The sequence below is a fragment of the Physeter macrocephalus genome, chromosome 18 (genome assembly GCF_002837175.3).
Source record: "Physeter macrocephalus isolate SW-GA chromosome 18, ASM283717v5, whole genome shotgun sequence".
NCBI lineage: Eukaryota > Metazoa > Chordata > Mammalia > Artiodactyla > Physeteridae > Physeter > Physeter macrocephalus.
Genome location: NC_041231.1, coordinates 71,854,436 through 71,881,142, shown reverse-complemented (window position 1 = coordinate 71,881,142; position 26,707 = coordinate 71,854,436). Strand labels below are relative to the sequence as shown.

General features: G+C 46.3%; 1 protein-coding gene and 1 non-coding gene across 2 annotated transcripts in view; both read right to left on the bottom strand.

Annotated features, from left to right (window-relative positions):
* TBC1D22B (TBC1 domain family member 22B) overlaps positions 1-26,707 on the bottom strand; it is a 66,377-nt gene that overhangs the window by 9,532 nt on the left and 30,138 nt on the right. The window contains exons 9-13 of the mRNA XM_028478850.2: positions 24,240-24,354; positions 5,800-5,906; positions 5,261-5,336; positions 2,843-2,970; positions 2,482-2,577 (exon numbers count right to left, since the gene is read on the bottom strand). Of these exons, the coding sequence (XP_028334651.1) occupies positions 2,482-2,577; positions 2,843-2,970; positions 5,261-5,336; positions 5,800-5,906; positions 24,240-24,354 (522 nt within the window). The remainder of the gene's footprint in view (positions 1-2,481; positions 2,578-2,842; positions 2,971-5,260; positions 5,337-5,799; positions 5,907-24,239; positions 24,355-26,707) is intronic.
* LOC112064370 (5S ribosomal RNA) lies at positions 19,649-19,767 on the bottom strand. The gene has a single exon (XR_002891484.1). It is a non-coding gene; the product is annotated as a 5S ribosomal RNA (ribosomal RNA).

Below are 26,707 nucleotides of genomic sequence, written 5' to 3'. Positions count from 1 at the left end.
CCCCGGTCCGGGAAGATCCCACGTGCCGCGGAGCGGCTGGGCCCGTGAGCCATGGCCGCTGAGCCTGCGCGTCCGGAGCCTGTGCCCCGCAATGGGAGAGGCCGCAACAGTGAGAGGCCCGCGTACCGCAAAAAAAAAAAAAAAAAAACCTGACAGCTCGCCCAGCACGTGGCCAGTCCAGGCCCTTGTCCTCATTTATCCTAGGGCATCACACATGCTGCTGGTTGGCAGAAGCTGTGGCTCTTTATCCGCTGCCTGCAGCCTCGGCCCCATGGCTATCACCTACTCACAGAAGCCCACTCTTTCCTTTTTTTCTTCCAAAGCCATTTCTTGGGCAAATTGGGTCCCGTCTTTCCTTTTACCTGCTGGACAGGCTTCTGTGCTTTAACCACCTAACACCAATTATAGAGTGGGACTTCCCCGGGGGTCACTTGGAGATGCTGCTGTTCTTGAGAACACCTACGGTATCAGTTAGAACTCAGAAAAACATTCAACCTCCTCTGGCTTTTTCCCCTCCCGTTTTTAAAAGGAATACATACCCATTAAAACAAAAACAACCCCCAAACCCCTCAGTTCAGCAACTTACAAAGCACAAAAACAAAAGCCCACTGCCACCCCGAGAGATTACGACCATGAACTGCCTTCAGGCCTCTCTCTCTGCAGATGGCAGAGCCTGGCTACCTGTATCCTCAATCCCCACTCCCCGTCCCCCTGTCCTGGGCCCCCTGCAGCAGCTGCCTGGCTTCTGCCACCTCTTCAGTCTTCTTCACATCCCCCCCTTGGGTCCCAGGACGCTGGGTTCCCACTGGTCATCCCCCTGCCTCCTTGCCTGTCTGCCTCGCCTCCCTGACCTCTTGCGTAGGAGGGTGCAGGGCTCAGGTCTGGCCCTCTTCTCTCCTCTGTCCACTCCCACCTCCTTCGGATCTCATGTAAGGCGCTGGCTTTAAAGACCATCTAGCCAAAGGCTCCTAAACATACATGCCCAGTCCAGATTGCTCTCTCTTTCGACTCCAGACCCCTAAGATTTATCTCCCTATTCTACCTCTCCATTCGGATGTCTAATGGCGTTTAAAATTCCACATGCCCAAAACTGAACTCCTGATCTTCCTCCGTAAACGTGCTCCTCCTTACAGCTTCTCACAAACTGTAAAGCCACCCTGACTCATCCCTTTGTCATACTCGACACACAATTCCTCAGGAATTCCTGTTGGCTCTACTCCTGTTGGCTCTATATCCAAGCTCGGGCCGCTTGTCACACCTCCACTCCACCATCCAGGTCCAAGCCACTCTCGTGTGTTACCTGGAGGACTTACACTAGCCTCCTGGGTGGTCTCCCTGCTTGCACCCTTGCCCACACCTGCAGCCCACACCAGAGTGAACCTCTGAAACCGTAAGTCAGATCATGTCCCTCCTCTGCTCAAGACCCTCTTATGGTTCCCCTTCCACTCAGAGCAAAAGCCAAAGTCCTTACTCTGGCTACGAAGTCCTCCATGATCTGGGTCCCTTGTGACTTCTCTGGCCTCACTTCTTCCTACTCTTCCCTTTGGGCCACTCTGCTCCAGGCCACACTGGCCACCATCATGGCTCTACCAACAGCCCAGGCACATTGCGACCCCATGGCCTCTGCAAGCCTGTTCCTCCTGCCTGGACGCTCTCCCCGCAGATCCCCAGATGTCCACATGGCTCGCTCCCTCACCTTCTCCCAGACTTTGCTCAAATGTCACCTTCTCAGTGAGCCTATCCTGACTACTTTGAAATTGCAACCTGTCCCTCTCCTACCACCTAATAATCCCTTTATCCTGCTCTACCTTTAAAAAAATTATATTTCTATCTCCTTCTAACATTCATTTTAATTTACTATTTACTAGGCTTTTTTTTTTTTTTTTTTGCGGTACGCGGGCCTCTCACTGTTGTGGCCTCTCCCGTTGCGGAGCACAGGCTCCGGACGCGCAGGCTCAGCGGCCATGGCTCACGGGCCCAGCCGCTCCGCGGCATGTGGGATCTTCCCGGACCGGGGCACGAACCCGTGTCCCCTGCATCGGCAGGCGGACTCTCAACCACTGCGCCACCAGGGAAGCCCTACTAGGCTTTTGTTTACTTTAAGTCTCTCCCCAACTAGTATGTAAGCTCTACAAGAGCAGAGTTCTCTGTTCTACTTTCTGTATGTCCTACTCCCTCAGTGGTGCCTAGTATGTTGCAGGCATTCAACCAGTGCTGGTCAGTGAATGACTGAAAGGTCTCTTAGACCCGCCCAGCTGCTCTGCAGCCTTTCTGGCACTAAGACCCTTTCACACGGAAGAACTCTGGGCCCCAGTGCCTTCCTGCCAACTGGGAAGGGCACCCTCTTGGGAGCATCCTTTCTCCTTTGCTCTTTCCAGCCAGGTACCTGCTGTGCTAGCTTCTACGTGCACAGCCCCGCTAGCGGGACGACTCCCATTCTGACACTCTTCCCCAGTGCAGGCTGAGCTCCAGGCCACTCACCTGAAAGTCCTCCTCATCCAAGATCTCTTTCCTCCACTTGATCAAGAAGGCTGCACACACGTAGAGATGAAAGTGGGAGAACCCTTCTGGTTCAGACTGGGAAGGGAAAAAACAGTTAGGTCTCCAAGCCCTCTCAGAGCCAACCCTTCTGCAAGGTGGGAAAGCAGAACAGCACCCCTTTAATGGCTGGGTGAGCAGAGGCCTGAAAAGATTTAGCAGAGGCCCTGCCTGTGAGGCTAAGGCAGACACAGAGGTAGAAAGGAGGTGGCGGGAACTTCCGAGCAGCTATACTGCACACCCGGCAGGGAGCTGGGTGCCTCAGGGACAGCCTGGCATGGAGAGGGCAGGGATCTCCTCATACCTGGTATGTGTCCCACAGGCGGATGGTGCAGCGAAGGGGAAGCTCCCGCATAAGCAGGTTGTTCATCCAACGAAAGGCAAACTGTAGGTATTCGACCTCGTACCTCCTGAAGTGATTATGTACCTGCTCTGAAACAGAAAGTGTCATTGGCCCCCTGAGAGTAACCTAGGGGACTGGACCCTGAAAGAGTCACATGAGCCAAAAAGGTGGTTTCCATTTCTTTTCAGCCACTCACCCTGGAGAAGCCAGACACAGAGGGGCCAAACTGGCACCTGACCATCCTTTACGTTTGATTCCACCACCTCACAGCAACACTGCATGGTTACTACTCAGCCCTGCATGTAGTAGAACTATTTGAACACCCCATAGTGATATTCTAGGGACCTTTCTTCCTTTGCACGGCTGCTCGAGCCATAGAGCAGGAGACATAAGGCTCACTTGGCTGCTTGACCTTGTTACTCATCAGAGAAGAACCCAGAATAGAAAAGAATGGTGCGGGTCACCTTGGCCATCCTCCCACCAGTGAGGATTCCTCTTCAGCATCCCTGACAGATGGCAGCCAGCAGGGACTTAAACCGCCAGTGAAAGAGGTTCATCGACTCCACTCAAGGGCAGCCTCACCCACTGATGTATTAAGTGATTCACCAGAAAGTGCCTCGTCGACACTAGCAGACACTAGCTCCCTCCCCACTCCCACCCCTTGGTATTGGTGTAGTATTCTGAAGCAACCCAAACAAACCGGACCCCTGTTCCACATGACAGCCCCTCAAATACTGCTTGACAGGATTAAAAAAAAAAAATCACTATCCTCCTCAGTTTCCTAATCTATAAATGGAGATGATCATCCATACCTCAGAAAGTTTGGGGGAGAATAAAATGAGAAAATAAAAGTGCTTACAATAGCACCTGCATGGGGCAAATATTTAATACAATTTTTGAAAGAGTAACTATCAATGATGGTTATTTCTGGGGAGTAGAATTTAAGGAAGGGGGAGGATTTTTACCTTTTATTCTGTGTTTTTCTCAAGCGTCTAAATGAGTAAGTATTACTTCTATAATTCAAAGCATAAAGATATATACATTTAAAAATCCACCATCCTAAAGTACTGTGCCTGTATTTTTCAGGTATTTTTGAGGGCTGGAAAAAGGAAACAAACAAAAAAAAGGACAGGCCAGACAGTGGCAAAAACCACAGCTCAGACCCTCTGGAACCTGGCCCTTGTCAGACAGCTTGGCACAGGCCCTGTACCAGGATCCAAGTGAGGGATGCAAGAGAGCTGGATGTGGGCCCCATCATGGAGCTAACAGCTGGGCCAGGGCAATAAGGAAAAGAGGCTAAAAGTATCCCACATATGATGCACAGGATAAAAATAGTAAATAATCAAACATGCTGGGAAGACTGAAATCCTAAGTCATAAAAGGAAGCTGGAGTGAGTAGAACAAATCAGGGAAGGTTTTCATGGAAAGAGAACCTGGGAAAGGAGAAAGATATACAATCTCTATATTGGGGAAGGGAATGCTTTGGTGAAGCAGAAAAATCCATGATAGAAAACCAGACAATGGGACTTAACAGTTGTGTAGTAATTGGTGGAATTAATTGGTGCTAGAGATTCCTCTTAACAGAAGACCACGCTGTCAAACCTCTACGTGATAGTAATTCCGACTTCTCTCCCTGGGCCTCAGTTTCCTCATCGGTCAACAGCAGGGCTTCCTGAGTTGCCTTCAGTTCTAACACTCCATGATTCCATGCCAGAGCCAAGGACTTACTGTAGGGCTCCTGTTCCTCAAAGACATTCTGCTTCAGGAAGCCACGACTCATATTCCCCACCCAGACAGGTCACAGGGAGCTAGGGGACGTCCTGCTGGGGTATCAGCCAGACCTGGTGACCTGGCATGAAGCCCAGGAGTCCTGAGTCACATCACAGCATGAAGGACAGGTCAGACTACAGACTTGATGGTAAAAGCAATGGAGAGCACAGGAGGTTTCAGAGCAAAAGAGGGACATGACCAGAACAGTGCTTTGGAAAGATGCAGGTGTGTGATAGATGGTGTGGAAAAGCAAAGAGTATGGAGGAGGCAAGTCCTTCTAGGAGGAAGTTGCAAAAACCCAAGCAAGGCTGGACCAGAGCTGTGGCTATGGACATCGAGAAGAAAGAGTGAATTTGAGGAGAGATGCTGAAGGAGGACTGAGAGACCTCAGTGGTAGAAAACTAAGGAGAGAAAAGAACTTGACATAACAGCAGAGTTCTCACCTCACCTTCCGGTTGAGATGTGGAAGGATGCCAGTGCCGCCAACAGCACAGAGTGAATTGAAAAGGGTCGTGGCTAGGAAGGGGGCTGAGTTATGCCCACAAGCATAACTGGTTTGTGTCAGAATCACACTGTGCTATTGCTAGAGAATTCTTCCTCTGAACCTACCATCAATCCGACTGACAAGCTCTTCTAGTGCCTTGACCTTCTTCTGGATCCCTGGTTGTGCAAAGGTGTAGTTATCCTGCAAACAACATAGGACTTAGGATGAACAGGGATACCAAACAGTCGTGCCACCATCCCTCAAGTTCACTGAAATACATTTATAAAACACAAGCTGTTTTTCCGAAGCTGGTGCCAGTGTTTTGGGGAACAAGGGAATCTCACGGAACAGCAGAGTGTGAGGAAAGCCTAAAAGAGCCCTGTGCTGTGGAGGCAAACCGCATGGCCCGGGAGCACAGAAGAAAGGAGGGGCACAGTCTGATGACAAAGGCAGGGCAGCATGGAGACTTCCTTAGGCTCCAGGGGACACTAGACCATTGCCTTTTGAAAGCTGTAAAGCTAATGAACGAGGTAAAGATGGATGGACCAAAAAGGGGAGGAGCCATGCTGGGTGGGGGCCCTGTCTGATGCAGAAGAGCAACAAGGAACCCAAAGGGCTGCAGGAAGCCCCAACCCAGGTGTCCCACAAGGGCAGAACCACTCACCTGTATCCCATCCAGCAGTTTGCTCATGCACCAAAAGCTATCGGCTTCTATGCTTCGCAGCATGTCCTGAGACAAATTGGTCACGTCAAAGTTCTCCACGTCCTCTTCTGTAAAACAAAAGGTGAAGAAAGTCCAGAGGTCTTCTCCAAAAAATGGAGGAAGACAGAGTCTAGTATCTTCAACGGGGTCATTAAAGCCAGGAGAGAGCCAGGCTAACACGATGCCAAGGAACAGGGGCCTGCCCTCCCCGTCCCCTTGTCAGGTGGGCAAACGTGTCCCAGGAAGGCTCTTGAGGATCTCCTTACAACGCTGAACAGGCCATTTCTCACACCAGTTTTGCTGGGTCCAACATATCTTCCTCTTCCATTGCATTTGTTCATTTAGTTTGAGGAAAGAAATACTTCAGGCCTCCTGTTCAAAGAGCTATATCCAGGGGCTTCCCTGGTGGCGCAGTGGTTAAGAGTTCACCTGACAATGCAGGGGACACGGGTTTGAGCCCTGGTCTGGGAAGATCCCACATGCCGCGGAGCAACTAAGCCCGTGCGCCACAACTACTGAGCCTGTGCTCTAGAGCCTGTGAGCCACAACTACTGAAGCCTGTGCACCTAGAGCCTGTGCTCCGCAACAAGAGAAGCCACCACAATGAGTAGCCCCCGCTCGCCGCAACCAGAGAAAAGGCCATGCACAGCAACGAAGACCCAACGCAGACAAAAATAAAATAAATAAAATAAAAATAAATGAATTTTTTAAAAGAGCTATATCCAGCCCCCTGGAGATGGTCTGGAAAAATTCTTTGATTTCAGAAACTCACTGAACTGTCTAGCACACTCACACTTACAGGTAGTGCGAAAAGGTGGGATCAGGTAGCCCCAATAGTTCATTTTAAAGATGGGATCCCCCAGTTCTGACAAGGCAGACCTATGGCCTCACCACTCAGAAGCGAAGATGAGTGTGTGAAGGAAGATGGCCCAAACCCGTGAAAGCTCCCAGGATTTAATCTCACCAATCTGGTAGTTATCAAGATGGGTTCTGCAAAACCTCAATCCTATAGGATACTCAAGAAAAAAGCTTCCGCAGACAAAATATGGTTGAGAAATGCTGCGTTATATATCCTTGTCTTGGAGATTCACGAAGATCATAGCACACAAAAGGATTTGAGAAGTTATTAGACATTCTGCATTAAGTAAATCTCCTTAACCTTGCTTACCCAGCATTTCCCCAGCTTCTTTAGCCATGGGACCTCTTTTAAAGAGGATCGCCTATTAGCTTCTCATGGAAATCCCACACTAAATGACAAGAGTGAGAGGTTGTCTATCTGGTCTGAGATACAAGTGGGGAGAACATAAGAGTCTTCTAGAAGAAGGAAGAGGCCATGTGATGTTTCCTTCCTGCCAGAGAGAGGTGGACAAGACAGGCCACCTCAACCTACAGGTTCCTGCATGCCTGTCAGAGGCCACACATGGAAATGTTCAGGCCCTTGAGTTCTGTGCCAAACGCAGCTTATCTCCTTGGAGCCCTGTTTTGAAAACAGGGTGTTCACTGCAGTCCCTGGTGCTGCAGAGAGACACAGGCATATGATGAAATGTATTCTCTTTCATTTATGAGAATTATTACTCTATTTAGACCTACATCTGGACCTTCTTGGGGAAATGTGTAACAACTCTCAGATTCTCATCCTATATAAACAGCGTTTTTCTTTTTTTTTTTTTTTTTGCAGTATGCGGGCCTCTCACTGTCGTGGTCTCTCCCGTTGCAGAGCACAGGCTCCGGACGCACAGGCTCGGCGGCCATGGCTCACGGGCCCAGCCGCTCCGCAGCATGTGGGATCTTCCCGGACCGGGGCACGAACCCGTGTCCCCTGCATCAGCAGGCGGACTCTCAACCATGCGCCACCAGGGAAGCCCCAACAGCGTTTTTCTAATGGACATCAAGGGCTGTAATACCCTTTTGGGGAGGGCGGGGTGCTTTGGTCAGAAAAGCTATGACCCTGGGAACAGTGTAAAAGCCCACAGTTAATACAAGTAAAGTGTCAACAACAGTGCCTGGCACACAGTAGGCACAATATAGTTTATTTTAGATGAAGTTTACTAGGAATTTGTAATGACATGGGAAAACACAGCATTGAGGGAAAGGAGTAAAGTACAAAATTATTTATGGTTTACTCTCAACTACTGCACATACAATATTTATGTGTTTAAATAATCACAGAGGAAAGACAAAATATATCACAAAGGTTTACAGTGCTTATTCCTAAGGTGGTAGGGATAAAGAGTTTTTATTTTCTTTAAGCCTTACTATTCAAAATTTCTACAATAAGCATAATTTTTATAGTCAGGAAAAAAGGCACATGATTTTGGAAAAAAGGGGCTACCATTGACTACATCTACCTTTCACTACCAAAAAAGAACAAACAAGATTTTGTAAAACAACACTAAGCCTGAAGAAATGAAGACTTCAGATAATATATAAAGGTCCATTTGAGAAACCACGCAAAAAAAAAAAATCCTTCTAAAAAATACCATCTTTCTATTTTTCTAACTTAAACACTTATTGTATAGTGGGGGCTTGTGTGTGGGGGGGGGTGGCCACATATATATACTATTAATTTAATTAAGTGATATTGGGCTCTAAGACCCAGCTCAGAAACTTCCTTTTTCCTGTTGCTTCATCTTACATTTCTAAGATCCTTCCGTGTTGCTGTACAGACCTCTAGTTCACTGCCCCACACAGAGCACCACCCCTTTACATATCCGTTCCCCCCACGGATGTATACTCAGGTGCCTCCAACTCCCACTACCGTGAACAGTGGCCAGAGGAACCATATGAGAACCACTCTGGGCCACAGGTTCAAGTGACCTAACCTCAGGTACCACCAGACCACTCTCCAGGACCAGACCCCCAGGAGTGCGCTAGGGAAGCGTGTGTTCTCCTTTTTAGTGAGCGAGACTGATCACACCAACCGTCCAAGGCAGTAGCTCCCTCTTTATGAAAATAGGGTTGTGGAACTTCCCTGGTGGTGCAGTGGTTAACAATCCGCCTGCCAATGCAGGTGTCAGGGTTCGATCCCTGGTCCGGGAAGATTCCATATGCTGTGGAGCAACTAAGCCCGTGCACCACAACTACGGAGCCTGTGCTCTAGAGCCTGTGAGCCACAACTACTGAGTCCATGAGCCACAACTACTGAGCCCGCATGCCACAACTACTGAAGCCCGCACGCCTAGAGCCCATGCTCCGCAACAAGAGAAGCCACTGCAATGAGAAGCCCGCGCACCGCCACGAAGAGTAGTCCCCGCTCGCCGCAACTAGAGAAAGCCCGCATGAAGCAATGAAGACCCAACGCAGCCAAAAATAAAAAAATAGTAAATTTATTAAATAAAAAGAAAATAGGGTTGTAAGAAAAAAATGAAACCCACAAGGAAGGCTCAAGACAAAACCACTCCCACTATTCATACACATTTCCCAAAAGAAAATCCAGAGTGCCACAATAATTTGAAGGGTCTTTTCCTACCTGGGCATTCTACCATTCCAGAACATTGCAGCGGCAATGTCACTGGGAATGGAAACCACACACAGCAGAGTAACAAGGGAGAAAGAGCCTGGGTCCCCAAGTAGACTGGGGAGCACATCTGCCACATCAGCCCTGGCAACCTGTGGCTTTTCTGTCAGACAGAAGAGCACGTGGCTAAGAGCACAGACTCTGGAGCCAGACTGTGTGGCTCAAATCCTGGCTCTGTCTCGCATGAGCTATGTGGCTTTAGGCAAGTGACTTTACCTTCCGTGCCTCAACGCCTCACCTGTTAAGGTGGTAATACCTTACCAGTGTCAATGCACACTGTAAGGATTAAACAAGTCAATAAACGAAAAGTGCTAACAATGCTTGTCATAAAATAAGCATTATGCAAATGTTAGCTAGTATTATTGCTATATATATGAGGAACAAATAAACTTCTACCTTGCTTAAGCCACTGTTATTTTAGATCTCTGTTATTCGCAGCCAAACCTAACCTAATTCCAAACGTACCTAAAAACTAAAAGTCAATTTTCAAAGCTTCCCATTTCCACCTTCTGGTCTCAAGGAAGAAAACTGAACATGAGGTTTAAGTTGGTAACATACAGCTCTCAGTAACTGTGCCAGTTCCAAACCTTTAGCTGTCCAGGGGGAAAAGGGACCAGACAGGATGCTGAACCCTCTCTTGGGGCCTCGAGTTGGGGGTTGTTGTTTCCCCATGTTCTGCCCTTACGCCTGGCCTGCCCGTTAGCCCATGGCTTTCACGGTCAATGGGAGAGCTCACCAGCATTTCAGAGAGTGGGAGGAGAGTTTAGTTTTAGTGTTCTGGCTGCTTGGAGGATAAAATTCACACATTCAGTCAAAAACTGCGAGCTGAGTGCACCATCAAAAAGCAGCAGAGAAAGTGAGGCCCAAATGCTCTCTGAAGGGCTTCATTCAGCATAAACAGTCTGTTCAGAAGGATCATTAAACGTCCCACTTGAGAAAATTCAACATATAATTGAAGCTGGAACGGGAAACCATGCCAGCAACACAGTCTCCAATGAGGGCAGCGTCTCTGGTTGTCATTATGCAGTGTTCAGCAGCCAGGACTCAGACTGGAGGGAATGAGATTTTAAGGGATATTTTATGGCTGTTTTAAGAGGCAAAGCATCCAAAAAGAGGAAACCCAAAAGCTCTTTATAAAAATCAAATTGCCCATTCCGGGCTTGACAAGAACATGCTGTCAAGCCTGGCATTATTAGCTGATAAAATGTACCACCTGAGTGGTAGCCCCAGTCAAGTATTTATTTTTCTGAGAACTCCAGATCTCGGGCCTAAAATCAGCCTCACCTATGCCTCAAACACTCCCCTACAGCTTCAGGAAGAACAGCTTTTGCTTAAACTGACAAGAGTTAACTTGTCCATTAACTGCTTTAGGCATTTCCCAGGAACCATCTGTGATCGCAGGGCAATTTCTAGATTTTGTGATCTGTTGGGTCAGAATTAATCAGCCCGACTGGCAGGCATGAGAGGATTCAAGGCATCAGACTACACACAGCCCTTCTATTTTCCAAAGCCTCTGGCTTACCTGATTCCTGTCTTTCATTTTTTTTTTAAACTGGACTCAAAAGAATACCTTACATAATATTTTCTGATCACAAAAGTAAACTGATTGAGAAAAGGAAAAAAAAATCTTTTCAGCTATACATCTAAAGAACTTCATAAAATAAGAGTTAAATATTTCATCCAGAAAAACACAGTTTTGGGCTTCCCTGGTGGCGCAGTGGTTAAGAATCTGCCTGCCTATGCAGGGGACATGGGTTCGAGCCCTGGTCCGGGAAGATCCCACATGCCGCGGAGCAATTAAGCCCGTGCGCCACAGCTACTGAGCCTGCGTTCTAGAGCCCGTGAGCCACAACTACTGAGCCTGCATACCACAACTACTGAAGCCCATGCGCCTAGAGTCGTGCTCTGCAACAGGAGAAGCCACTGCAATGAGAAGCCCGCGCACCACCACGAAGAGTAGCCCCCACTCACCGCAACTACAAGAAAGCCTGTGCAGCAGTGAAGACCCAACGCAGCCAAAAATAAAAAGTTAAAAATATATATATATTAAAAGAAAAAGAAACACAGTTTTAAGAAAAGTGTCAAGGAATTCATCCGATCACCTGTATGTAATAATTTTTAAGTGGTTCGAGTGCTATAGAAACTTATTGTTGGGTGTTATTCATCTGGTATTTTCAGGCAAGTATTTGATAGCAGCAGCTGAGACAAGGTCACCACAGCTGAGCATGGACAAAGTAGAGGGGCCCCGGGACTTCCCTGGTGGTGCAGTGGTTAAGAATCCAACTGCCAATGCAGGGGACGTGGGTTCGATCGCTGGTCCAAGAAGATCCCACATGCCGTGGAGCAACTAAGCCCATGCGCCACAACTACCGAGCCTGCACTCTGGAGCCTGCAAGCCACAGCTACTGAGCCCACGTGCCACAACTACTGAGGCCCACGTGCCTAGAGCCTGTGCTCCGCAACAAGAGAAGCCACCGCAATGAGAAGCCTGCGCACCGCAAAGAAGAGTAGCCCCCGCTCGCCGCCAACTAGAGAAAGCCTGAGCAGCAGCGAAGACCCAATGCAGCCAAATAAATACATAAATATTTAAAAAAAAAAAAAAAGTAGAGGGGCCCCTCGGCTAAACCCAGAAAAGTCAAACCACCTGACAAAGAAAGGGCAGTGAGGACAGGGAGGAGGTTAGAGGAAAGACTTCTTCTGAGGTTCCTAAAGAGCGGAGACACACGCGGGGCCTTTCTGCTTCATGAGGACCATGTTCCAGACTGAGTGAGAGGAGACGTGCTGTTTCCAAGACACAGAGAAGCAGCTGACCATTGGAGCCCTTCCCGACGCCGTGCCTGTCAATCAGGGCAGTGACTAAAAGGTAAATATTAACTCAAAATGATCTCTGGCTGTCCACTACTCAGCGTGGGGCAGCCTGGCTAAAATTAATTTTTAAAACCAACATATCACTCAACCTTCTCTACTTTCCTGAGGTTCCTGGATTACTTTTACTTTTATTTAACAAACACGAGTGGCTGCTGGCTATGACCTCAGATTACATGAACCTGAACTATATGAGTATTCAGGTTATGAGGCAAGGGACGGGCCAGGTCCAGCACACACTTCACTTTCTAGGACCTGCCCAAAGACTACCCACAGAGCCAGGCAGCATGTCACCAAGACACTGTGTATGTGAACAGGCTCTAGGGAGTCCAATGTCCCCAGTGCCAATATCAGCTGCCCAGAGGCTCCTCATCTAGGCTCAAACATCTTGACTATGTTGGCTACCTCAATTTCTCCTCTGTTATAATTTCTCATTTTTTGGGGGGGGGTCAGATGAGAGAGAGAGCAAGTGAGCATGCATGTGTCACTTGGTTTACCACCAGGGAGAGAGCAGGCCGGGTCCTACAGTGCCGGAGATAACAAGCTACAACTCGCCCTTGGAGAGCTTACCTCCTACAGGGGAGAAAATCCAGCACTGGACATCCCACCAAATGCTCACATTGCTCTCAACTGTCCACTGAAAGCAGCTCAGCTCAGCTCAGCTCAGCTCAGCTCAGCTCAGCTCAGCTCAGCTCAGCACTCTGACTGGGCGTCTCCACATAACATGTCTGTTGCTGGAAAGAGTCTCATATGTCTCAACTATCACATATGAGGCTGCTGCATCTATGAAGACGGGGCCAGGAGGCACCTTGAAGAAAGGGGTAAAGTCCCAAACAGGGTGAGCGCTAAAAATTCAGCATCGGTCTCACTCCCAGTTCCCTCCAAACCAGTAGCATGAAAATGCAAAGTGGAATATCCTTACTCTATGATTCAATTTATATATTGGGACTTCCCTGGTGGCACAGTGGTTGAGAGTCTGCCTGCCAATGCAGGGGACATGGGTTCGAGCCCTGGTCCGGGAGGATCCCACATGCCATGGAGCAGCTGAGCCTGTGCTCTACCACAATGAGAAGCCCACCCGTAGCAACGAAGACCCAATGCAGACAAAAATAAGTAAATTAAATGAATAAATTAAAAAAAAATTTATATAAAGTTTAGAGACAGGCAAAACTAATCGAGGTGTTAGAAGTCAGTAAAATAGTTACCCTTGTGGGGGTGAGGGGAGGGACTAGAAGGGAACACAAGGCAACTTCTGCAGTGCTGGAAATGTTCCACTTGGGTGCTGGTTATTTAGGGGAAATTTATTGAGCTGTGTATGTAATGACATATGTACTTCAAAAAGCGTATGTTATACTTCAATACGAAGTTTACTTTTTTTTTTTTTTTTTTTTTTTTAACGGTACGCGGGCCTCTCACTGTTGTGGCCTCTCCCGTTGCGGAGCGCAGGCTCCGGACGCGCAGGCTCAGCGGCCATGGCTCACAGGCCCAGCTGCTCCGCGGCATGTGGGATCTTCCCGGACCGGGGCACGAAGCCGTGTCCCCTGCATCGGCAGGCGGACTCTCAACCACTGCGCCACCAGGGAAGCCCACGAAGTTTACATTTTAAAAGGAAAAAAAGGAACGTCCTCTTAAGACAATGAAAGACTATGGAAGTCTGTCCAGTTTCATTTTTGGCCTCCACACCTTGCCAGGTGGGGAGGAACAGGATGGGCAGGGCAGAGTTGGGTGTGAGATAGACAATGAAGCCTCCCAGGATCTAAGAGCACGGAGCTGGAGTATAATCCACAACAGCCCAGGAGCAAGACACAGCAACAGGGGCCATGGTACCTGGGCATGTGGGGAGTTATTAACGACAACTCCTTTCCTCTGAAAATCTGAGTGTTAAATACCAAAAATTAACTGCATGGCTCACCCCCTCTCCTCCTTCAGGACTTTGCTCAAACATCGTCTTCTCAGTGTGACCCCGGTTCACTACCCTGATTAAAACCTGCTCCTGTTCCCACTCTTGCCAACAGGGCACAACTGTGTCCTTCTTTCCTCCTTTGTTCTCCTGCATAGCACTTATCACAGTCAAGGTAACAAATACCTTACTTATTTTTCTATTTATTGTCAGTTTCTTCTCATCAGAATTTACACTCAGTGGAAGGGATTTAGTTTTATATATAATTTACATACATTAGACTACACATAAGCGCACGGTTCTGTTTTGACACATGTATACATCTGTGTAAAAAAGTGCCCCAGTCCAAATAGAGAACGTTTCCATCACCCTATAAAGTCTCTTCTTGCCTCTTCCTAATCAATCTCCAAGAGTCGACCATCATTCTGATTTCTATCACTGTAGATTATTTATTAACTCCATTTATTTATTTATTTATTTTTATTTTTTTTTGTGGTACGCGGGCCTCTCACTGCTGTGGCCTCTCCCGTTGCGGAGCACAGGCTCTGGACACGCAGGCTCAGCGGCCATGGCTCACGGGCCCAGCCACTCCGCGGCATGTGGGATCTTCCCGGACCGGGGCACGAACCCGTCCCCTGCATCGGCAGGCAGACTCCCAACCACTGCGCCACCAGGGAAGCCCTATGAACTCCATTTAAATGGAATCATACAATGTGTACTTTTTCAGTATCTGGCCTCTTTTGTTCAACATAATGGTTTTTGAGATGATTTCTTCCATGTTCTTGCTTTTATCAGTAGTTTATTCTTTTTTATGGCTGAGTACTATTCCATTGTGTGACTATCCATTCTCCTATTAACAGATATTTGGGTTGTTTCCAATTTTTGTCTATATTAATACAGTTGTTATGAATATTCCTAGGCAGCCTTTGGGGGACTATATGCTTTAATTTTCCTTGTATAAATACCTAGAAGTGAAAGGCAGGGATTTTCATCCACTTTGTTTATGGTCGTATCCCCAGTGCCTAGAGCAGTGCCTGGCACGGTATAGTTCCTCAATAAGTATTTGCTGAATGAGTGATGGAACTCCATCTCCATCCCTTACAAGAGAGAGAACTTTTGACTATCTCAGCACAGTAGCAGAATACTGTAATTCACTGCCCTCCAGTGGCCAAGCCCAGCAAAACTGCACTATTTCCTGAATATCTAGCAACGTTATGAAATTTTCATTCTTTCATTCATCTAGACATGTATGGAATGCCTATTTTGGACACCAAAATAAAAGCACTGGGAATATAAAGATGTTTAAAATAGTCTCTGGCCTCAAAGAATCATACAGTCTGGTGGGAGAGAGTAGGAGGGAAACACACAATAATTGGTGTGGTAAAGTCCTACAAAGGGGAAGTGCACAGGGTTATGGAAAGAGTACCACTGGGGTGGTGGGGGCAGGGAAGAAGTCTCAGGGCAGGCTTCCAGGAAGAAGGGGTGTCTTAAAGGATGCGCAAGGATTAGCCCAGGAGATAAAGAGGTGGTACAGGACAAGGCTTTAGATTAAAACTGTCAATTTTGGATTTCTGAGTTTAAGAGGTGAGACAGGAAGTAGAGCACACAGGGCCTTGCACAAGCTAGAGAATCTAGACTTTTTTTTTTTTTTGGCTGTGCTGTGTGGCTTGCAGGATCTCAGTTCCCCGACCAGGGATTGAACCCAGGCCATGGCAGTGAAAGCCCAGAATCCTAACCACTAGGGCACCAGGGAACTCCTGAGAATGTGGACATTTTTAACTGTAGGTGATGGGATGCTAGTGAAGGGTTTTAAGCAAAGGAGCTGCACCGACAAGTCTGTGTTTAAATGGTGTGAAAGATGGGAAGAAGGGGACAAAAACCAGAGATGGGAAAACACACTTGGCCATTTCAGCAATCCAGGGCTAAGCTAGGGTAGTCATAGGAGGAATAGAGAGGGAAGCAGATTCAAGAAATATTTAGGACGTGAAATCATCAGAGCTCTGTAACTGACTGGATATGCAAGAATGAGAAAAAAGAATTATGAACAAGTCTGAGCATTTCTGACTTAAGTGACAGGAAATGCTGGCAACTGAGAGAAAAGGGTGGCTGGGTATGGAGAGGAGTTAGTCAAACACTGAGTCTGAGAAGCCTAGGGAGAGCAAAGATTGTCACTATGCATAAATAACTATAACCCACTCCTCCTTGGTGAAAGGACCCGTAAGGGTACTGGCCACCTGGGATACAGACTGTGTTTTCCAGGCTCACTTGCAGATGAGAATGGCCATAAGACTAAGTTGAGACAAGAGAGATTCAAAACCAAGTGTCATGTACTTGGAAAGTGTCCTTCAACAGAAGGAGTATGCCTTTCTTCCTTTCCCCCTCCATACTGGCTGGAATATAGATGTGATGGCTAGAGCACAAGCAGCCATCTTGGATCATGAGTACAAAAACACATGCTGAGAATGGCAGGACAACAGAGAGAGGAGGCTGGATCCCTGATACCATGGAGCCCCAGACTACTTACCTCCTGACTTTTAATGTGAGAGAAGTAAGCTTTTCTCTCCTGCTTAAGGTATTGGTTCCCTGTCAGTGCAGACAAGCTAATCCTAACTGGTCATTTATGACATATCTGAGTGTAAATGTCACGCAGGGAACATGAGTCAGGGAAAGACTTCCCTTCTGGGAGTTCTACTGCTGTCATGCTTCTAAGTAAAACCTGAAATGAAAATCCTGCTGTACTACTTCATGCAGAGGAGAAGGGGGAGAGTTATTTGACAGTGTTTCATTTTGTAACGAAAGAAATCACCAGGCACCACTCTTCTTCTGAAAACAGGATATGTCATGAGCCCCACTTTTCTATATGATTTCCTCATTTGCATCACTTAAACAGTTGCTGTTACGCAGCTTAATTTGGTGATGGCCACATCATCAATTACATTTGACCTTAATATGTTCCAAGCTAGATCAATACTGTCATCTAAGTCCAAAAAGTTTTGGAGAGGAGAGTCTAAAGGCATTCCACCATCTCAGGGGTCACAGTCCAGAGACTGTATCTCCCCACGGGTGACCCTCCAGCATTGTCACCTCTGAACCCAGACACAGCTGGCTTATCCACAGAGGACCCACTTCTATGTGAGCAGCTGGTTTCAGCAGATAAAGAGGCTACTGGGGGGCTAAGCCAGCTACAGAAAAATCTTCTAGCAACTCAGAGGGGAATCACTGGTTCTCCCCGTTTTCAACTATTTTACCACAAACATGACACAAAGCATGAAGCCAGCTCAGGTACCAATTTATAAAAGTAATAAAGAACAGATAGGGGAGGAGATAGGAGAGAGGCCAAACAACCTCCTGGTGGCATGTGGATCCCACAGCTCTACTAGGACACGTCCTCCACGCTACAGCTCAGTAAGATGGGGCGGTGGGCTAAGGCTGCCTGATGATACCTGCCTGGGATGATGAGGGCAACTGCCTGGCCTGTTCCATGGGTGAAGGGTACTTGAGGCCTCCTGTGGTAGGGAGAGTCATATCAGAGAGGTCATAACAACACACCTCTCACAGTAGCTGCTTTACTAGGATATGGCACTATTAGAGAAGGGAAGAAAAGGAACATTATTACTCAGACAAGAGAACTATTCTTGAAGGCCACAAACAATGTTGAATCTATGTTCAGGAAAGGTCTTGAGGCTGGAGGGAAGTCTGTATGCCTTGCTTCTTTGAAGCTTAATTTATACCAAGCAACCGATGAACAGACAAATAAAATGTGGTATATTCATACAATGGAATATTTATTTGACCATAAAAAGGAATGACCATTGTTATGAAATGTCCAGAAAAGGCAAATCCATAGAGACAGAGAGTAGATTAATGGTAGCCTAGGAATACAGGGGGTGCGGAGGCTTGGAAGTGATGGCTAAGGGGTACAGGGTTTCTTTTTGGGCTGATGAAAATATTCTAAAACTGACTGTGCTGATGGTTACACAACTCTATAAATATACTAAAAACCACTGAATTGTACACTTTAAATGGGTGAATTGTATGGTATATGAATGCCATCTCAACGAAGCTGCTACCAAAGAAAGAAAAAAATACCCCACCAAACTAATTTGTAAATTTACTGCATCTCCAATAAAAATTCAAAAGGGTTCCCTACATCCTGAATTTCGCAAGTTGATTCTAAAGTTCACCTGCAAGAAGAGCCAAGACAATTTTTACAAAAGAATGATGAAAGAGACTGGCCCTGAAATAATAATAAAACACACTACAAAGGTCAAAAATCCAAGCTGTTGGTACATGCATAGAAATGGAGATAAATGGAACAGAAATAAGTAAACCATATAAATAAAGAAATTTATATTATATTATGAAAACGGATTTCACATGAGTGAAGAAAGGATGTACTATTTATAAATAGTGTTGAAAAAATAAACTATCCAGTTGGAACAGTAATTTTAAATCTCAGCCCCCACTGTACAGGAAAATAAATTACTAATGGAATTTAAAAAGCTAAATGTAAAATCAAAACCACAAGCGTATTAGAAGAAAACATGGAAGAATATTCTTATAATATTGGGGTGGGGAAAGACTTCCTAAGCAATATACCGAATCTAAAAACCATAAAGGAGGAGGTATTTCCTTCATGTCCTTCTCACATTTCGCAATGACTTGTTTAATTTTTTGTGAGCCCCTTAACCCCTGCACTAGATGGGAGGCTCCATAAGGGCAGGGCCTACATCTGTTATCTTAGTCACTCTATCCTCTGGCACATAGGAGGAGCTCAATAAATACCTGTCGAATGGACAGATTTGACCACATAAAAATTAGGAAGTGCTACATAGGAGACACAATAAACAAAGTTGAAAAGACAAATGATGGTCTGGGAGGAAAAAAAAAGAATTAGCTTGAACTATATAAAATTCCCATGGAGGGATGTGTCAAAAATGGTTGAATATTAGCAATTTCATGTGGTTTGACCTAATATTTTTAACACATAGCAGATGAAAAATGAATATATCTAATCCACATAAAGCTCTTACAAAACAAGACCAACAGTCCAATAGAAAAAACTGGATAGGACGTCACTGGTGGCGCAATGGTTGAAAATCCGCCTGCCAATGCAGGGGACATGAGTTTGATCCCTGGTCTGGGAAGACCCCACATGCCACAGAGCGACTAAGCCTGTGCACCACAACTACTGAGCCTGCACTCTAGAGCCCACGAGCCACAATTACTGAGCCCACATGCCACAACTACCGAAGCCCACATGCCCTAGAGTCCAGGCGCAGCAACTGCTGAGCCCGTGTGCTGCAACTACTGAAGCCTGCGCACCTAGAACCCGTGCTCCTCAACAAGAGAAGCCACCGCAATGAGAAGCCCGCACACCGCAACGAAGAGTAGCCCCCGCTCGCCACAGCTAGAGAATGTCTGCGCGCAGCAACAAAGACCCAACGAAGCCAAAAATAAATAAATAAATAAATAAAGTTATTTTGTAAAAAACAAAAAAACTGGATAAAAGAATTCTTTTTCTTTTAAGGCTACAGCACCCGGTATTCCCAGGCGGTCTCCCATCCAGGTACTAACCAGGCCCGACCCTGCTTAGCTTCCGAGATCAGACGAGATCGGACGCATTCAGGGTGGTATGGCCATAGACTGGATAAAAGATTTGAACAAGCAGATGACAAAAGAAACAAATGCTAATACACAAAAGATAAACCACCTCACTGATGAGCAAGTGGAAATAAAAACTGAAACACAAATCATGCTTTATTTGCCAAACTTTTGAAACACAGTTAGACTAAAATACCCAGTTTTGCTAAGGATGTGAAGAGTGCACCCAAAAATTAGTGGCTGGAGTATAAACTGCTGTAAACCTTTTTGCAGTGTAATTTTGGAGTGGTACCTATTTGGCATGCTTTTAGGACTAGTAATTTCCATTCTATGGGCTCTCTGTCAGCGAAACATGTATTTTAACACGAATGCATAAGAAAATATGTACAAGGATATTCACTGAAGTGTTCTTTATAATAGCTAAAAATTGTAGATTATTTAAATGTCCTATTATAAAAGAATTGTTTACTAAACTATAGTAAAATTTGATGAAAGTAAATATAATTGCTGAAAATGATGAGGTAGATCCATATGTCCAAACTTGGAAAGCTGGCCAGATATTTGTGAATGAAAACAAGCAGGACAGAGAAAAGTATGGATAAGTTTGATCCCAGTTTTCTGGATACAACAAAGAAAAATAATATATGCAGCTCTATCCGCACACAGGAAAAGGACTGGAAAAATACACACCAAGAGGTCAATAGTAGTTATCTCTGGTGATGGGGGGGTAGGGGTGAGGTAATAACAATTCTATATTGTTTTTATTTTTTTTAATAAACTTATTTATTTATTTATTTTTGGCTGTGTTGGGTCTTCGTTGCTGTGCGCAGGCTTCCTCTAGTTGCAGCGAGCGAGGGCTGCTCTTTGTTTCGGTGTGCAGGCTTCTCACTGCAGTGCCTTCTCTTTGCTGCAGAGCACAGGCTCTAGGCACCCGGGCTTCAGTAGTTGTGGCTCATGGGTTCTAGGGCACAGGCTCAGTAGTTGTGGCAAACAGGCTTAGTTGTTCCGCAGCATGTGGGATCTTCCCAGACCAGGGCTCAAACCCGTGTCCCCTGCATTGGTGGACGGATTCTTTTTTTTTTTTTTTTTTGCGGTACGCGGGCCTCTCACTTTTGTGGCCTCTCCCGTTGCGGAGCACAGGTTCCAGACGCGCAGGCTCAGCAGCCATGGCTCACGGGCCTAGCCGCTCCGCGGCATGTGGGATCTTCCCGGACCGGGGCACAAACCCGTGTCCTCTGCATCGGCAAGTGGACTCTCAACCACTGCACCACCAGGGAAGCCTGCAGGTGGATTCTTAACCACTGCGCCACCAGGGAAGTCCTTGATTTTTTTAAATGAGTATGTATCTCTACTGTATTTTTTTTTTTTTTTTTTTTTAAGAAAAGGAGCAATAAGAAATGTGCTGCCTGCTTTGGAGCAGGGAATGGACAAGAGGGAGCCACTAGATAGATCTAAGTTGAGATACCACCAATTCTTATAAAGAGCACAGGTATTTAGGTCAAAAGACCTAGGTTTGAGTTTGGGAAGCTCATTTAAAATAGGTTGATACATCTACCTTAAAGAGATATTGGGGGCTACTAAATGAAATCAGGTAAGTCAAAGTACTTTGCAAACAGTAAAGTGCTTTAAAAAATCAGGGTTATATTACTGGCTGGCCTAGCAAGTCCTAGTTTGAAAACTGGAAAAATAAGGGCTAAAGGTACAAACTCCTAAGGAAGAGAGACATGGATGGAACTGATAGATTAAGAGAGACTTAAGAGACATATCAACCAATTAGTAGAATGTGTGGACCTGATTTGAACCCTGATTCAAACAAACTGTTAAATATATTTACAGGAATCAAAAAAATTTGAATAGTGTTATATATTAGATTATATTAAGGACCTATTATAACTTTTTAGATGTAATAACTGCATTACAGCTGTGAGTTTCTTTAATCATTATCTTCGAAAGGTACATATGGAAATATTTATGGATGAAATTATATGTGCTTGACATTGAGATTTGCTTACTCACAAAGATGAGTGGGTGAAGAATGGACAGAGTTATGAAGTTGGGTGGCAGGTATATAAGGATTTATGGTATTATTTTTTCTACTTGTACATATGCTTGAAACTGAAAAGTTTTTGTAAAAAAAGAATGGGCCCCACCTTCCTAGTTCTAGGAGGAGGTACCAAACACCCATCTGAAGTCTGCAGAGGTGAAACTGAGTACGGCCTTGCCAAGAAAGTCTTCCTTGCTGAGGAGGGGCAGAGAAGCCCACGCTTCACTGTGTAAACGCTGTGGGTCAGCAATGGTTTCACTGGTCAGCAGGTGAGACTGACAAACCAAACACCCAGATCAGAATGCAGTCATATCTATGAAAGAAAGGCAGAGTGGACTTCCCTGGTGGCGCAGTGGTTAAGAATCTGCCTGCCAATGCAGGGGACACGGGTTCGAGCCCTGGTCTGGGAAGATCCCACATGTCGTGGAGCAACTAAGCCCGTGTGCCACAACTACTGAGCCTGCGCTCTAGAGCCCTCGAGCCACGACTCCTGAGCCCGTGAGCCACAACTACTGAAGCCCACATGCCTAGAGCCCGTGCTCTGCAACAAGAGAAGCCACCGCAATGAGAAGCCCGCACACCACAACGAAGAGTAGCCCCTGCTCACTGCAACTAGAAAAAGCCCGTGCACAGCAACGAAGACCCAGTGCAGCCAAAAATAAATAAATTTATTAAAAAACAAAAAAGAAAGGCACAGTGCTTGGTGGGGCTGATGGTAACAATGGGATGGGCGCCTATAGAAGGTAAAGGAAAATTTGGTACAAAATATAAATGACAGCTAGCAAGATAGTTAATATCCAATTAGAACTGCATAGAGGGGTGGGACAGGGAGGGTGGGAGGGAGGGAGACGCAAGAGGGAAGAGATATGGGAACATATGTATATGTATAACTGATGCACTTTGTTGTAAAGCAGAAACTAAGACACCACTGTAAAACAGTTATACTCCAATAAAGATGTTAAAAAAAAAAAAAGAACTGCAGCTGCTGAGGATTTCCCTTAATTGGCATAAAAACTGGCAATGCCAGCGTTCAGACCTCAAATGTAGATTAATGAATGGATTAATACCTTCCTAGGCTCATCCTTGAATACCATTTCAGAAAAGTACTACTGCAAGAATCAACCCCCAAATCCCAACAGACCAGCTGCACTCACGCTCTTTAATAAAGTTAAACCACACAGAATTAAGGTGCCTCTGAAAACTGACCTATTAATGTGAGGGGAAAATGAAAGTTCTCCAGCAAAAGCTTTATTTATATGCTTTTGCTTAGGGTCACTGGACAGAGTGGACAAGAAAGAGTGTGACCTTCCACCCTTACTCCCAGTTCTGCCCTGGCTGCTGTCACTTAAGGGGAACAAGGAATGGCATCATTAGGTTGCCTTACGTTTTGAGTAATGAAAAATTAAAAAGGCTGCCTCATGAAAGACCAAAACACCACGCCTTTGAGTCCCACCAGAAAATCTGAATGGGAAGGATCAAGTGAGACATTTCTTATGCCCTCCCCCTCCAAGGGGCTCCACTCCAGTCCCCTTCTCATTACCATCCTACCCCCTGCAATGGCTTTCTACAAAAAGAATAACCCACCACCCCCAGAGTCTGAAGAAGAGGGTTCTGGTCCTATCCCTGCCACTAATAAGGAGGCAAGGAATCTCACAATCCATCTGTGAAATGAGGGGAGTAGACGGATAGTTTTCTAAAATCCTTTTCAATGTTCTTATTCCCACATGAACCTCTCTTTGACTAAGAGAACAAAGCATCAGGCCATGACAGGTAGGTTTTCCTATGAGTCTTGAAGCACGAGTGACTGAGGAAACCAAAAAAGTGGAGGATCCTCAATGCCTTTTAAGACTCTGCCTGATTTAGGCCTGGCTGGAGCAGGTGGCTGGAGCTGTAAGAAAACCTAACTGCTGCCGTGACAGCGAATCACTCTGTTCAAAGTGACAAGAACCCAGTGCGGTAAGAGGTGAAGGAAGAGGAGGAGAAACCAAGGTCCCGGAACTCTCCTTGGCCCATTCCATTACCTCCAGTGTGAGCTGTATTCTGGCACCTTTCCTGCTCTATACGTCCACATCCTGCTCCTAAGATACAGCATGTGAACTGAAGTGTGAAGGCCTGATGTATAATCTAAAATTCCAGCTTTCACAGATGAGGGCCTGCATTTGAGATGAGTTCAAAATAATCCAAAAGGAACCTCAGTCAAACCATCAAACCATCTGTTTATGGCAGAACATAAATATATCAATTTGGTCATTCTTTGGCAAAGGTCTTCTTAGGTGAGATCTGTGACCATCTCGAGAGAGAAATTCCAGGCTACTGCTGCGGCTGCTGTTAAAACAGGTTTAGCTGTGTATTCTAAAGCCACTACTCTTTTTCAGCAAGACGTGCCCACTGGCTGCACTCTTGGGAAAAACAAACAGACCACAGATAAGAAAGAGCAATAGCTTGTTCAACTTGGTACTCATGCTTCTTACCAACATATTCTGAGAGGAAGACGACAAAGAACGGAGTGACCAGGTCATTAATTCCTTGGACATACCCACTGGCAGGGTGTCGGATGGCCCAAATAAATAGAATTCTTTCGAAGATCTAGGAAAATGAGAAAAAAAGACGACATGATGTTAAATCACGGGGATACTCTCCCTCCCTCCATTTACCTACCTCACAATTTAACTCAGCGTTGCTACAGAATTTGTAGAAAAATATTTAAAATATTGTGGACAAAGGCAGTCAACAAATATAAAAAGTTTCTAAGACACTAACTGTTTTTAAACAGGGGTAGGTGCTTCTTGCCCTTTCTCTTTTCAGTATCTAGCCAACGTGATATAAAATTGGGAAACGCAAAGGTGACGCAAATGGCTTAGAAAAAGGTTTGTTGTGGATGTCATTAATTCACGCCACCATGCTCATTTGTAGATGCTGTTTCTCTATTTCCAGGAGCAAGATATCAGAATATCTAAGTTCTGATACATTTTCTAAATCTCTTTCGGTCATTACAGGATTTAAAGAGGAAATACCTTCTTTACCACACTCCCCTTTCTCCCTGCTGAGGTGGAAGGAGATCTAGATCTGGATTTAGTTCTAACCCAGCTTGACTAGGAACCAGTGACAGACTCTAAATGCAGGAAGTCATTTCACACATCAGGATGCAAGCCCGACGTTTACTGGGGACAGGAAGTCAAATAAACCAAATCCTATGGACTCCTACAGCCAGGAACTTGAGAACAGAGAAGTCAGCCAGGGCCTCCATGGGGAAAGCCTCTGGGGTTAAGTACATTAGCCACAAGAGGCCAGAGGACTAGAGTGGGGAGAAAGAAAAACTCGTTTTGTCTTTTTTTGGCCGCACTGCACAGCACGCAGGATCTTAGTTCCCCAACCAGGGATCGAATCCCTGCCCCCTGAAGTGGAAGCATGGAGTCCTAACCAGTGGACCACCAGGGATGTCCCTGAAAAGATCTTTATGGTCCTTTTACGGAGTCCGGCCCTGTCACATTCTGTTACACTCCCCTTTGTTTTCACTATGCCCTTGGAGCTTTTCCCCTGTCTTCTCTCAGCTTGCTGATATTCATCCCCTGGCTTCATCCTGCTGACCACAACTCCTGGGCCCAATACATTCCTTAGACAGGCTTTGACTGGGCTGCCTCAGGTCTCTGAACCACACCAGAGGGATGACAGAGGTGTTAATGACTACATGTGGGGGACAGGAGATTAGGGGCCTCCACAGCACCTGGCTCTGCAGAGCCCAGAGTCAGTCAGCTCTGCGGGCAGATTGAAGAGGCCCTCTTGGAGGTCAGGTGCAAGGGAGAAAAAACCCCCCATGGGGAAAAGTAAAAAGGAAGTGGTCGTATGGTTTTGGAGTTGGCTAGCCAGCGTAGGAGAGACGTGGAGAATCTAGATACAATGAAGGATGTTTCCCAGCCCTTGTGTTGAGTCTGCCTTCCAGCTGGCAGAGAGAGCCAAGAAACACTCCCACCGTCAACACCCCTGCCCTCGCAGGCAGTGACAGCAAAGCCCAGCCTGGAAGGAGCTGGCCTCTGCCTCCACTAGATGGGCCCACTTGCTCCCCGGGGCTGAGGGAAGGGTGTGGCGGCCTCACTTGTGTTAGGCCCAACACTCCAATGGGACCCCTCTTACATTCTTTGCTACTAAATACCCTCCTCCCTCCCTTGAAACTGTGGCTCAAGCTAGACCCACCACATTCAGGGAGATCTCAAGAGTCCCCTGCTCCACTCTGTCTCCTCACACCTCCTGTGGCCTGTGTCTGTCTGGATGTCTCTGTTAAAAGCTCTTCCAGATCAATCCTTCTGAAGGACTTATCAGGGCTTCTACTTCACACTATCAGCTCCTTGTGAATACACAAATCCCTGGTGACTGGCTTAAACAATGGCCAAGCGCATGGAAGCTAACCATACAGAATCAGGAGACCTGCAATAATCCCTCTCGAGTAAGGATGCGACAGTGCAGACACACTCACACTGTACAAGCGAAAATGCCAAAGAGATGGAAATAGATGAGCACCTAGCCTGGTTACCAGGCGAGACCTGGAATCTTCCCTACAGAAAAAGCCTGGGACAATCTTGTCTACCTCTGACACACCTCTTCCACTAGTGTGGGTAATTCTCACTTACGATGGTCAATTCTCAAGTATATTTAGGTTTATAAAACAAGTCTTTCAATATTCAATGTTACTTAATTTTCTCTTCCTTGGTTGGCAATTTATTCTGTTTATGATAACTACAGTCTGCTAGATGGAAAGGTGATTCAAGAAAAACTGGAGGGCTTCCCTGGTGGCGCAGTGGTTGAGAATCCGCCTGCTGATGCAGGGGACGCCGGTTCGTGCCCCGGTCTGGGAAGATCCCACATGCCGCGGAGCGGCTGGGACCGTGAGCCATGGTCGCTGAGCCTGCGCGTCCGGAGCCTGTGCTCCACGACGGGAGAGGCC